This window comes from Piliocolobus tephrosceles, chromosome 8, assembly GCF_002776525.5.
Source record: "Piliocolobus tephrosceles isolate RC106 chromosome 8, ASM277652v3, whole genome shotgun sequence".
NCBI lineage: Eukaryota > Metazoa > Chordata > Mammalia > Primates > Cercopithecidae > Piliocolobus > Piliocolobus tephrosceles.
Window position 1 is genome coordinate 8,622,722 of NC_045441.1, and position 13,234 is coordinate 8,635,955.

A 13,234-nucleotide genomic window follows, 5' to 3' on the forward strand; every position below is an offset into this window, starting at 1 on the left:
CTGAATCTGCCCCTACCCAAATCTCATGTTGAAATGTAATCCCCAGTGCTGGTGGTGGGGCCTGATGGGAGGGGATTGGATCCTAGGAGCAGTTTCTCATGGTTTCGCACCATCCCCCTTGGGTGCTGTCCTCGTGACAATGTGTTTTTATGAGATCTGGTGGTTTATAAGTGTGTGGCACCTCCTCCCCACTCTCTCTTGCTTCTGCTCCAGCCATGTAAGATCTGTCTGCTTCTCTTTCACCTTCTGGCATGATTGTAAATTTCCTGAGGCCTCCCCAGAGGCAGAAGTTGCTATGCTTCCTGTAGAGTCTGCCGAACCATGAGACAATTAAATCTCTTTTCTTTATAAATTATCCAGCCTCAGGTATTTCTTTATAGCAGTGTAAGAAAGGACTAATATATCCAGACATGCTCATTTTTTTCAAGGTGATCAATCACAAAGCAGTCAGTTTATTGCCTCTGTACATTGACTATCTCTGTAGGAAAACGCATTAAGGCTGCTGCTCCCTATGGCAGGCCTACTTGCAACTCATCTTTGATGGGTCATGTATGGACTCCCCCAACTGGGGGTTCTGGATGTCTGAAGACCTTCCCAGTCTGATGTTATTGAGGGGTGGAGGATGGGAGGATGAAGAAAAGCTGACGGAAGAGGTCGCCAGCCGCCAGTTCAACTGTGAATCTGCTAGTCCCACAAGGTTGGCTGCAGAGAGGCAAATTAGGCAAATGCAGCTGAAAATTATGGTGTATGTAAATGGCCTCATATGTGCTTTCGGCTGAAAGACGGGCCTTCTAATGTCCACATACCTTCCTGTTGATAGCAAAAGATGCAGTATTTTACATAAGTAACCATAAAATTTTCCAGACAGTTGAATTAAGACCTTGTTTTCTCTTCTAGAATGGGTAGCACTTAAGGCAGTATAGGTTGAAAACATTCTGTACAAATCCAGTGACTCTGACAATATGTGGTAAAATACAACTGAGAAATGGCATGGAGGGTCATGTTTGGAGGACCCAGCAGAGGCAGCATATAGTGCATTTGGATCCTTGCCCCAGAACGGTTAGTGGAAGTGTGTGCACCATGTACTGAAACCAGAGTGGCCTTGGGTTTTCCCACTCCAGTTTCTTCTTTTGTTGTCGCAGCCATGGCAAATCAATGACACTAATCTCTGCTTCTAAACTTTCTACAAGTTACATGGTCTCTCAGGCCAGGATAAACTATTGAGTTAATGTGTCAGCAGCACTGGTCCCCGAGGAAAGATCTAGGTGAGTGTCTAGACTCACATGGTTCCATGTCAAGGCAGAGGCTAGGCTGGGTAAGCTGTTTAGTTTCTTTCCAGCTCCTCTCTGTTTGGTAGAGTAATGCTGATTTCGTTTTCAATGAAGAGGCTAACAGAAAAGCTAGTCATCTATTGCATGTAATCGTGTTGGCCTAAGTAGGGTATGGTCTATACTATAGCTTCTGACTCCTGGGCTGCACCAGCATCGTCTAAGGCTAAGGTATTGTCTGCCCAGCTGCCCAAATCTGTAGTGACAGCCCCACAACATGGCAGACCACACACAGAGTGACACAGATGGTGCCCCTGTGTCCAGGCTTGAAGCAGATGAGATGCCAATGGGTTTGCCCTTTGAGTGACGTCCACTGTGGGGCCAGGACCCATGAATATCTCTTTGCAGTTCTACCCTGAGAGTTGAGGAATATTTTCTCACTTCATACAGATCCTACCTGGATGCCTTTGCTATCGTCACTGGCTCACAGTCTTGCCTACTCCCTTGCCCTGAGAGTTTAAGACAGCCTTCTAAGCAGGTATATTCAAAAAGGAGGTATTAAAATAAACTGTCGGGCATGTATATTTAAAAAGACATATGCAATCTTGTCTTAGAGATATACATTTGTGCATTAGACTCGTATTCCTGACATTATTCTAGAAAGGTGATGTTATTTTATACACATTTATTGTCACAAATACTGAACCAACAGCCCTCTTTCATTATCCAGAAGGAACATGCTGGAAATAGTCTATCTCCAAAAAATTCTGGTTTAAAAGTGAATAAATTTAAACCAAATCAATTCATTTTAAAATGTTAGAAAATGGAAACCATGTTCCCACAACTCACTGAATTCCTAAGCTTTCTGTGAAAGACTTAAAATGAGGTTTATATTTTCTATTTTCATGTCCTTATGGTTCCCTACTCTTAATAAAAATCAAATTGAGGTAGAAGTCAAATGTGACAGGTTGAGCCTCCACTACCCACAGTGGAAAGTAACGCTTCTCTCCACCTGCTCTGGGATGCCAGGAGTCTCACCAGTGAGACGGTTCATCCTCCTATACTGTAACATAAAGGAGAAAATATGTGTAAAATCCAAATTGTCTTTCATGGCTCCTGCCTTTTCAGGCTGCTGGCAGATTCCCATTAGGTGAGAAACAAAGCTGTATATTAATCCTAGCCTCCCAGAGACCAGAGGAAAAAGATTAAAGCAAAGAATGAATCTTCAGAACTCCCTCCAAGTCTCCTTTGCTCTAGAGATTATTCCAGAATGCTTGAAATCCATCCCTACAAGGCACACCTACAGATCTTTACCCATGCAATTCCCTCTGCCTGGAGTGTACCTGTGCCCCTTAGATGACTCCTACACATCCTTCCAAGCCCAGCCAGACAGACCCCTTCTGTTAAAGTCTTTCCTTACCAACCTCCTCACACAGATGTAACCATTTCCTCCTCTGGGTGCCTCCTATCCCCCTCACACAGTCCTATTGTCCTATTTCCTCTCTACCACCATTGTGGGTTTCTGTGCCTGTTTCCCTTAGCAGAAGTGAGCTCCTCAAGGGCACAGTCTGGTATTATTTACTGTCATGACCCTGGTCCCTAGCAGGGTACTGTACACACGATGGGTGACCAGAAAGGTTGGTGAAGTTGACTTGGGTGAGATTGCTGGGCCCCTGCGTATCATCCCCTCTGACTCTGTAGAAACAGACTAATTACTCTCAGCAAGAGGCTAATTGTTGCTTGGGACTCAAATGCAGCCAGCACTGTGTCCCAACTAATGCAATTGGTCTTGTTCCATAAAGGAAAATAATAGAAGGCATGTTCTGACACCTAATTCCTCAGAAGGTAACATAACATGAAGAGACTTACCTGTTGAGAGTTGTAGTAAATGTGTGAAGGAAGATACTATGTATCAGAAGAACACCCAGAGGCACCCTATGCCTCTCCTCTATTCATTCCTGTATGAAAGCATTCATCATGTATCTTAAAAGCTGTGCTCCCAGTACTTAGGGTACAAAATTGACTAAGACCCAGACATTAGTTCAGTTGTTTTTATTTGTAGATCCTGCAAATAAGTGAGAACATGCAATGTCTGTTTTTCTGTGCCTGGCTCATTTCACTTAATATAATGACCTCCAGTTCCATCCATGTTATAACAGATAACAGGATCTCATGCTTTTTTTGTGGCTGAATTATACTCCATTGTGTATAATTGGAGTACTTTCTTTATCCATTCATCTGTTGATGGACACTTAGGTTGCTTCCAAATCTTGGCATTTGTGAATAGTGGCTATTGTGAACATGAGAGTGAAGATATCTCTTCAGTATATGGATTTCCTTTCTTTCAGGTATATACCCAAGCCCTGCGATTTCTGGATCTTGTGGTAGCTCTATTTTAATTTTTTGAGGAACCTCCAAACGGTTCTCTATAGTGGTTGTACTAATTCACACCAACAGTGTACAAGGATTTCCTTTTCTCCACATTCTTGCTGGCATTTGTTGTTGCCTGTCTTTTGGATAAAAGCCATTTTAGCTGGGGTGAGATGCTATCTCACTGTAGTTTTTGATTTCATTTCTCTAATGATCAATGATGTTGAGCACCTTTTTATATGTCTATGTGGTATTTGTATGTCTTCTTTTGAGAAATGTCTATTCAGGCCGGGTACAGTGGTTCACGCCTGTAATCCCAGCACTTTGGGAGGCCCAGGCGGGTGGATCACAAGGTCATGAGATCAAGACTATCCTGGCTAACACGGTGAAACCCTGTCTCTACTAAAAATACAAAAAATTAGCTGGGCGTGGAGGCAGGCGCCTGTAGTCCCAGCCACTTGGGAGGCTGAAGCAGGAGATTGGCATGAACCCGGGAGGGGGAGCTTGCAGTGAACCGAGACTGTGCCACTGCACTCCAGCCTGGGCGACAGAGACTCCATCCCAAAAAAAAAAAAAAAAAAAAAAAAAGAGAGAGAGAGCGAGAGAGAGAGAAACGTCTATTCAAATCTTTTGCCCATTTTTTGATTGGATTATTAGATTGTTTACTACAGAGTTGTTTGAGCTCTTTATATATTCTGCCTATTAATCTGTTGTCAGAGTGTTAGTTTGAAACTATTTTCTCTCATTCTGTGGTTTGTGTCTTCACATTGTTGATTACTTTTTTTGCAGCACAGAAACTTTTTAACTTGATGTGATTCCATTTGTCCATTTTTGGTTTGGTTGCCTGTGCTTGTGGGGTATTACTTCAGAAATTTTTGCCCAGACCAATGTCCTGAAGAGTTTCCACAATGTTTTCTTGTAACAGTTTCATAGCTTGAGGTCTTAGATTTCAGTCTGTCTCACTCTGTTGCCCAGGCTGGGGTGCATTGGCATGATCTCAGCTCACTGCAGCTTCCACCTCCCAGGTCCAAATGATACTCCCACGTTAGCTTACTGAGTAGCTGGGACTATAGACATGCACCACCATGCCCAGCTAACTTTTGTATTTTTTGGTAGAGATGGAGTTTCACCATGTTGGCAGGCTAGTCTCTAACTCCTGACCTCAAGTGATCCACCCGCCTTGGCTTCTCAAAGTTCTGCAAAGTACTGAGATTACAGGCATGAGTCACCCCACTCAGCCAGATTTCAGTCTTTAATCCACCTTGATTTGGTTTTTGTGTCTGGTGAGATATAGGGGTCTAGTTTCATTCTTCTGCATACGGATATCCAGTTTTCCCAGCACCATTTATTGAAGAGACTGTCTTTTCCCCAGTGTATGTTCTTAGTAGCATTGTCAAAAATGAGTTCACTGTAAGTGTTTGCATTTGTTTCTGGGTTCTCTATTGTATTTCATTGGTCTATGTGTCTGTGTTCATATAAGAACCATGCTGTTTTGGTTACTATACCTCTGTAGTATAATTTGAAGTCAAGTAATATGATTCCTCCTGTTTTGTTCTTTTTGCTGAAGATAGCTTTGGCTATTCTGGGTCTTTTGTGGTTCCATACAAATTATAAGTTTTTTTTCTATTTATTTGAAGAATGTCATTGGTATTTTAAGGGATTGCATTGAATCTGTACATTGCTTTGGGTAGTGTGGACATTTTTAACAATATTGATTCTTACAATATATAAACATGAAATATCCCTTTTTGTGTCTTCAATTCCTTTCATCAGTGTTTTACAATATTCACTGTAGAGATCTTTCCCTTCTTTGATTAAGTTAATTTCTAGGTATTTAGTTTTATTTGTGACTGTTGTAAAAGGGATTACTTTTTTATTTTTGCCAGATTGTTCACTATGCCATATAGAAATGCTACTAATTTTTGTATGTTGATTTTGTATCCAGCAACATTACAGAATTTGTTTATCAGTTCCAATAGTTCTTTGGGGTCTTTAAGTTTTTACAAATATCAGTCTCCTGTGTAGCTGAGTTTACAGGCATGTACCACCACGCCTAGCTAATTTTTGTATTTTTAGTAGAGATGGGATTTCACCATGTTGACCAGGCTGGTTTTGAACTCCTGACCTCAGGCGATCCACCTGGCTCAGCCTCCCAAAGTGCTGGGATTACAGGAATGAGCCACTATGCCGGATCAAAAATGGCATAATTAAACTATGAATATTCTTTCTAAATGGGTAAAGTCACAGCGGATTAGCTTTCACCTATGTTAATAATCAAATTCTAGTTCTGACAAAGGCCCCACACCAACAGTGATTACAATGATCAAAAATATTTACTTGTTGGTTCTCATTCAGTTCTATAGATTTCTCCTTAATATGCAGGAAAGCATCTGATATACTTTTGTAAAATGATCTTTATTGATTTAATATAAAACTTATTATAGAATACTCCAGGTAAAACATGAGATATAAATGTCACTGTTAGAGCCATCAAAATGATTCTTATTTTCATTAATAATTGTGGATGAAATTATTGAGGAATGTTGATTCTCTTATCAGAGCTCAGGAGGAGTTAATGGTGCTAACTAGGGGTGCTTGAACCAGGCTGGAGATAGTCCTATGAGAAGCAGAGGAGCCAAATCTACCTCCCCTGCACTGATTTGGTCATCTCCTTTCTATTCCCAAGTATAACACTATACACAGACAGGGAGAAAGCTCAATGCATGTACAGAATCCCTGGTTATTTATACCATACATTGGATGAAGCCCATCTTCATTTCAGAGTTCTAGTCACAAAGTAATTTGAGGTCTCTCATGTTCTGGGGCATAGCTTTCTTGAAAAGCAAAGCAGAAGTCCTTAGTAAAATTCAGGCTCCACTTACAGTCCCATCCCTTGACTCAATCTTTAGAACAATGGGCTTTTCTGTTTGAAGAAGTCCTCCTAAGCGTAATTTCAGTGGGATCTGCAACAGTTAAAAAAGCATATTGAGTAGCATTAAATAAAGCAAAAGCAGAAAGTATAGCATCAAAGTAAAAAAATGCAGTAATGACAATAAACATATAAAAACTACTTTCAGCACTATAAATCTTGGATTCTTTATACTTACTCTATAAGATGTGTGAAGATTGGATAGTGAGAGCATTCACCATCAATCATTTAACAAAATATTTATGGAGTACTCTTCTGTGCCAGGCCTGAGACAAATTCACAGGAACCTGTGTTCTTTATTGATTTAAATTTTAAGTAAAATGGATGAGTTTTAAACATTTAAACCAGATTATTAAGTATGATGGCAAACTATTTTTGAAGAGTCATATAAAGTTAATTTTGTGTATGTTGAAACTCGCAAGGTAATCCTGACTAGTTATTGCACATTTTAATTATATGGACAGTCTTCAACTTCCAGAGTTCAGTAATTCCTCCCAGTTGAACCCGTCCAGTGTAAAGATGGGAAGACACCTTCAGGAAACATCATCATTTTATTTTTTAACATCTCCACTTGGCTTGCAAGTGGGGAACCTCTCAATTCCTACAGTGTTTTGACTGAACTTTTAGCCCCATTGTTATTGAGACACTGCTTCAGTATTGAGGGGACACAACAGAGTAATATTCTGATCACCATGGAGTAATGGGCATGAAAATGGCCATGGAGATCAAGAAGTGCCAGCTTGGGAGCTTACCAAGGAGTAACTTCCCCATCCCAGGTGTGCCAGAGGACCACTTTTATTCAGGTCTGAGTCCCCTGTCTGAGCACATATAGGATAACTACACAGCTGGCCTAAAGCCACCAATAATACAGAATACGAAAATAATATGGAAACTATTTCTATCTTCTTTCTCTCCTATATAGAAAGCCTACTTAAGGGGTGGAGTTGAATAATAAATATGTGAGACTTAGAAATAAGATTTATAGGGTCTTGTTTAATATGAATCAGCGACATCTGTTCTTTAACTTCTTCAGAGAAAATATTTCAAATCTTTCTATAAATATAACACCTTATTATTTAAAAATTTTCAAAAACCCATGAATGTTTTCACTGCAGACAGACATGCATGCGCACATGTGCGCACACACACACACACATGCATATGCACGAATAGCATTTGTTAAAGGTTCACATTAAGTAGCTTAATATATGTATGCAAGCCATCAACTGCACATCACTCCTTAAACATTGACCAAATGCTTGCGTTAGATACAGTCCCTTGCAAGGCACCACTGGGATATTTTAAAAGGAATAAAATGAGAGGATATTGTTAATGGAGGTGGGAAGACATTTTTAGATACAGAGAAAATATACAGAATAAAACTCAATGATTCAATGGCAAATTGTGAAATTATATGATAATAGCCTCCAGTATCTGATAACAGAGCAGAGAAGTAAATGGGCCCTGGACTAGGAGGAGAAGACACTTTGGAGGGGCTTGGGAATTGAACTAGGACTTGAAAGATAAGAAAAAAATGAGGAGAAAGGGAACAACATTAATAGAGTTATAACTGGGTTGAAATGGAGCCCAACTGAATGGAGCTAGGCACCTGGAAGGTGAGGTCAGTCAGGATGACCTTGGACTGTGGTAGTCCTTCATGCCCACCAGAAATGCCTTAAGTTAGTCATTCTCAACCTTGTCTTCAGATGAGAAGCAATGGGGGAGTTTTTAAAGTTACACTCTGGGCAAATTAGTTTAGAATTTCTGTGATATCCCAGGCATCATGAATTTTTAAAGCTCCCTGGTGATTCCAAGGTACAGTAAGTGGTTGGGAGCCACTGTCATAAGACAGTTTCTACAAGTTCTGGTAGGGGAGGGCAGCATTCAAAAGTCACAACAAGGTAATCATTGCACTTTATGATTGTGCAAAATACTTCCCCATCTTTCCAATCAACTTGAAACTGAACTTAAATTTTGCTCAAGTTCAAGGAGACTGCAGATAATCATGCCATGCTAATCTACATGGACTTCACATGATGTTTTTAATGCTATGGCTTTTGACCTCCAGAACTGGAGCGCCCTCAAAGATCACAGATGGGTCCAAATTGATTCCTTGGCCCATAGAACAAATTAGTAAAATATTAAACAAGCATATTCTTTTTTAAAAATATAGACCTTTAGGTTAAAAGAATTCTTAATGAAACATTATTTTTATAGAAAATTGACTGACCTGTGTTTCTTTACAAGGTTTGAAGGAGAAGTTCTGAAGGACTCTGATTAGAGCAAGTTTCATGTTCATGACAGCAAACCTCATGCCAATGCAGTTTCTGGGTCCACTTCCAAAGGGTGCGTATATGTAAGGATCTATGTTGTCCTTGTTCTTCTTGCTGAACCTGGTTCCACATTGGTAGATTTTTTAAAAGTTAATGACATAATGCCCCTAAGAGTTACATGTAAGGTTTCTTACTTGGGGCCCACCCCTCCACTAGTAGTACACAGGATACTTTTGTGGGCTGGTCACTGAAATCCTGCTATGCTTATTTTGCTATTAGAATTGTATGCTACAGATCCTTTCTACTCTCCTTACACTGTAGGAGCTTTCAGTCTTGTTGAGGTGAGATAAATAGTGTTGCAAAGAATACTTATTTCTAAATACTGAAATTATATTCAGGGTGGTGATGTGTTCACACTATAAAAGGCACATAAGTGATGAGACTGAGTGATGGAAAAGTAGGTTCCTGCCTCAACTCATGCTTATGTTGGTCATGAAGAAGGGGAAATTGTCTTGCACTATTTCAAAATTGTTATTTTGCACTTTCCTTCTCATCTCCTCTCGTTTTTCTAATTCTCCTCCTTCTCCTCCCTACCTTGTCTTATCCCTGCTTCTCCTCCTTGTTCTCTCCATCTCTCCCTCTTTCTCCCCCACGCCTCCATAGAATAGTTTAAGTCAGATAATTTACACGGGCATATGATGCTACTGTACCAGTGCAAAGCAGTATCATCACTGCTTTCTTTGTCTATCTCTTCCACTAAGCTATAAACTCTTTGAAGATTAGACTCATGTTTTTTATTCAAATTTTATTCCTAAATATTTGATTATATTCATGAAAAAATATTCATTTGGGAGACATAATAATAGCATTGTGATCATGTGTTTCTAAAACAGTCCTTATATTTTGGACACTTACGACCTATAAGGACATAATTGATGACCTTCATCTTAAGTTTTTGGGACTGTGGATGGCTGTAGTTTTCTAGTCTGGTTTGTAAAGTGTGACAATAATCAATTTGATGATTTAAAAAACCTCTAAATATAAAAAGACAAGCAAATAATTACATAAACCCATGACCATCCTGTAGATTAAGAGAGACAGAATATGCTTGAACCAGGCTGGTTGAGGGAGGGCTCCCTTCCCAGGGGCTTTGTACCTTTCAGGGAGGAACTTCTCAGGCTCTGTCCAGTACTTTGGGTCATGGTGAAGAGCATAGCTTGGAATCATCACCACCACCCCTTTGGGTATGAATATCCCATTGATTTCAACATCTTTTTTGCAGACCCTCTCAAGTCTCATAGCAATTGGGAATAATCTGAGTGTTTCATTCACCACCATGTCAAGATACTCCATCTGTAGCACAGTATCATAGGTGGGTGGTGCCTGGAAAGAAAGAAACAGATTTGGATAAATCGAGATTTTGAATTAACTTTTAACTCAGTTCATGCAGTACTACTGAAGTATTAGGAGCTCCAGAGACTAACTCATACTGGTAAAGGATCGAAGCATTTATAAAGTGTTTTAATAACTGTCGTGCCCGTTGATGTGCTCAATGGCCCACTGAGATGTGTGGAGGTGTTATGAAGAGGGGAGACATTTGGGACAGCTCTCACCCCAGGGACTGAAATCCTTAGCATAACCGTGTAGTGGTTTTGGTTTCTCATGGAAACAAATGTGACTAATAGCCTATGACCACTAAGATCAAAAAAATATGAGAAAGTGATTGTCACCTTTCAAAAGCAGATCAAACGTCAGTAATCAAAAAAGTAAAAACAGATAAAAAGAGCAAATTCCTGTGTTGATGTGTGGACACAGGGAGGGGAACATCACACACCGGGGCCTATTGGAGGTGTGGGGAGGGGGGGCTGGAGGAGGTATAGCATTAGGAGAAATATCTAATGTAGATGATGAGTTGATGGGTGCAGCAAACCACCATGGCGCATGTATACCTATGTAACAAACTTGCACTTTCACCACATGTGCCCCGGAACTTAAAGTAAAATAATAATAATAATAATAAAAAAGAAAGATTTACAGTCAATTCATGGAATATTTTTAGTGTTTGCCTTGTGTGTGTGTTTATACAAATATGCTCAAAACAAAACAAAAAACAAAAAAACAAAACAAAACAAAAAAAACAAATTATCTGTGTTACACAAGGATTATTGGTTGCAAAGTCCTGCTTATATATATAAAACAAAAGAGTTACAAAACAGGATTTGTATTTTATATATACACACTTATAAAAGGAGATATACTAAAATGTGGAGAGAAACACTATATTATATAAAATCCCTATAAAATAATTTGAGGATAAACTAGTCCCTTTCTATCCCAAAAATGACAAAGAAGGTTCTGGTTGGATGTAACCAAAGCACACGATTTCAGTGCTAGTGGAAGTTATAAGAAGGATAGAACCCCACGCAGCCCTGTCCTCACTTGCTGAAACAGTCTCCTAGTTGTTGCTTCAGGGATGGACTGTAATCTCTAAAGAACATTCCTTTGTGTTCACCTCATTGCCAGCCCCAAAGCCGTGTCTCTTCATGCCACAAAGAATCCCAGTTTTGGCAGAGGTCTGAAAACAGTGGAGGTGATATGCACCTAATGTTTGGTATTATATTTGGAAAGCAATATTATTGAGTTTTAAGACTAGCTCAGGAGACAGACACCCTGGTTCCTAGCCTGGCTTCTTCACCAGTTACTACCTGACTGGAACGTAAGATAGGTGTGGGAAGAGCTGGGTCAGCCTGCACAGCACACCCAGGGCCAGGCCCCGTCAGACCCCAGCCAGACCAGAGCAAGTCCTGCCAATATCAGCAGAGCTCACTATCCAACCATGATATGTGGAAGACATGAAGTGGGGAGATACTCGGGATGGCTTTCACCCCAGGAACTGAAATCCTTAGCATAACCATGTAGTGGTTTGACTAATAGGCTATGACCACTAGCATCAAATAAAATATGAGAAAGTGATTGTCACCTTTCGAATAAAAGGTCACACGTCTGTAATCAAGAAAGTAAAAACAGATAAAAAGAGCAAATTCCTGTGTCCATGTGTGGACACAGGGAGGGGAACATCACATACCACTATGGTGCCTGCTCCAACCACATAATTCACAACCAAAACCAATGTGAAATGAGTGTGAGCAATACATGCTTATTGCTAGATGCCACTGAGGTTTTTTGAGGTTTTTTCCTTAGCATTATTGTGGTAACAGAAAGCAGATGAACCAGGTACAGCACTGTTTTACAAAGATCTTATGCTTCTGCCAGTAGCAACAATTCCCTATGTTTCTTTTCTTTTCAGAGTCTTCCTACAGAGTGTCAATGAAAGAATCAGTGATTATGCTTTTTATAAACATTTTCCTGGGGAGTGGTGAGGAGACATTTTTGCTAAGGCTTCACCTCATCTCTCCTTCTCCCTGTATAATCCACTCACCTTATTGGGTAAAACTGCATCAATTTCCTCCTGCAGTTTCTGCTGGACATCAGGGTGAGTGGCCAGTTCATACATAATGAAGGAAAGAACACTGCTCGTGGTTTCATAGCCAGCAAAAATGAAGATAACTGATTGGGCCACGAGCTCCAGATCAGACAGAGCTGAAAGGAGAGGAAAGATATTTGAGGTAAATCAGGTCAATGTAGGACATCACAGTTTAGATGAAGAGAAATCTAAGTGAAGCCCTCAAATCCCTAAGGGAAAAAAATAGAAAAGCAATTCAGAGGTACACTTGGGGTGGTTTCACTCTGATGTGTGTCTTACAGAACCAGAATAAGGCAAATCATTTTAATCCCGTTTTCCCCAAGGTGTTTGAGAATGTGGGCCATCCACTCCTCCTCATGCCATCCCTGCCACCTGCACGTCTCAGTAATTTCCAGAGAGAGCATTTCTTCATAGCTTACTCAGTGTTATGGGTGTGCTCCTTGAATGATCCTAAAAATACTTTATTGTAAGTTAATATGAGGTAGTCTTCTCCCCCAAGAAAAATGTAATTTATTTTAGCTACAATATACCTTGACAAACTTTGAGAGAATTTGCAATATTAATGGTTAAGTGTAGGGAAAATTAAAGGACATTTCCCGTAGATATGTTTGAGGGAACTTAAGGGACCAATATTGAACTACAGACCACCTCTTGGTACCCAAAGTGTGGTCCATGTGTCAGAAGCATCTAGGAGCTCATTAGAAATGCAAAATCTCAAACCCCACCGTTGAACTACTGATTCAAAATCTGAACTTTCACAAGATGCGGTGATTTGTGTGCATAGCCCAGCTTGAGAAGCATGGATTATATCTTTGAGAGGCATCAGGTGATAGATCTAGGCTACAGTTCTCAGAATTGACTATCTCAGGATTTACAAGAATGAGAGATGGAGCCGGGCACAGTGGCTCAC

General features: G+C 40.2%; 1 protein-coding gene across 1 annotated transcript in view; it reads right to left on the reverse strand.

The window, feature by feature from the left end:
* Positions 1–6,034: 6,034 nt before the first annotated feature.
* LOC111530171 (cytochrome P450 3A8) overlaps positions 6,035–13,234 on the reverse strand; it is a 51,049-nt gene continuing 43,849 nt past the window's right edge. The window contains exons 10-13 of the mRNA XM_031935988.1: positions 12,280–12,440; positions 9,997–10,223; positions 8,798–8,960; positions 6,035–6,601 (exon numbers count right to left, since the gene is read on the reverse strand). Of these exons, the coding sequence (XP_031791848.1) occupies positions 6,506–6,601; positions 8,798–8,960; positions 9,997–10,223; positions 12,280–12,440 (647 nt within the window). The 3' untranslated portion in view covers positions 6,035–6,505. The remainder of the gene's footprint in view (positions 6,602–8,797; positions 8,961–9,996; positions 10,224–12,279; positions 12,441–13,234) is intronic.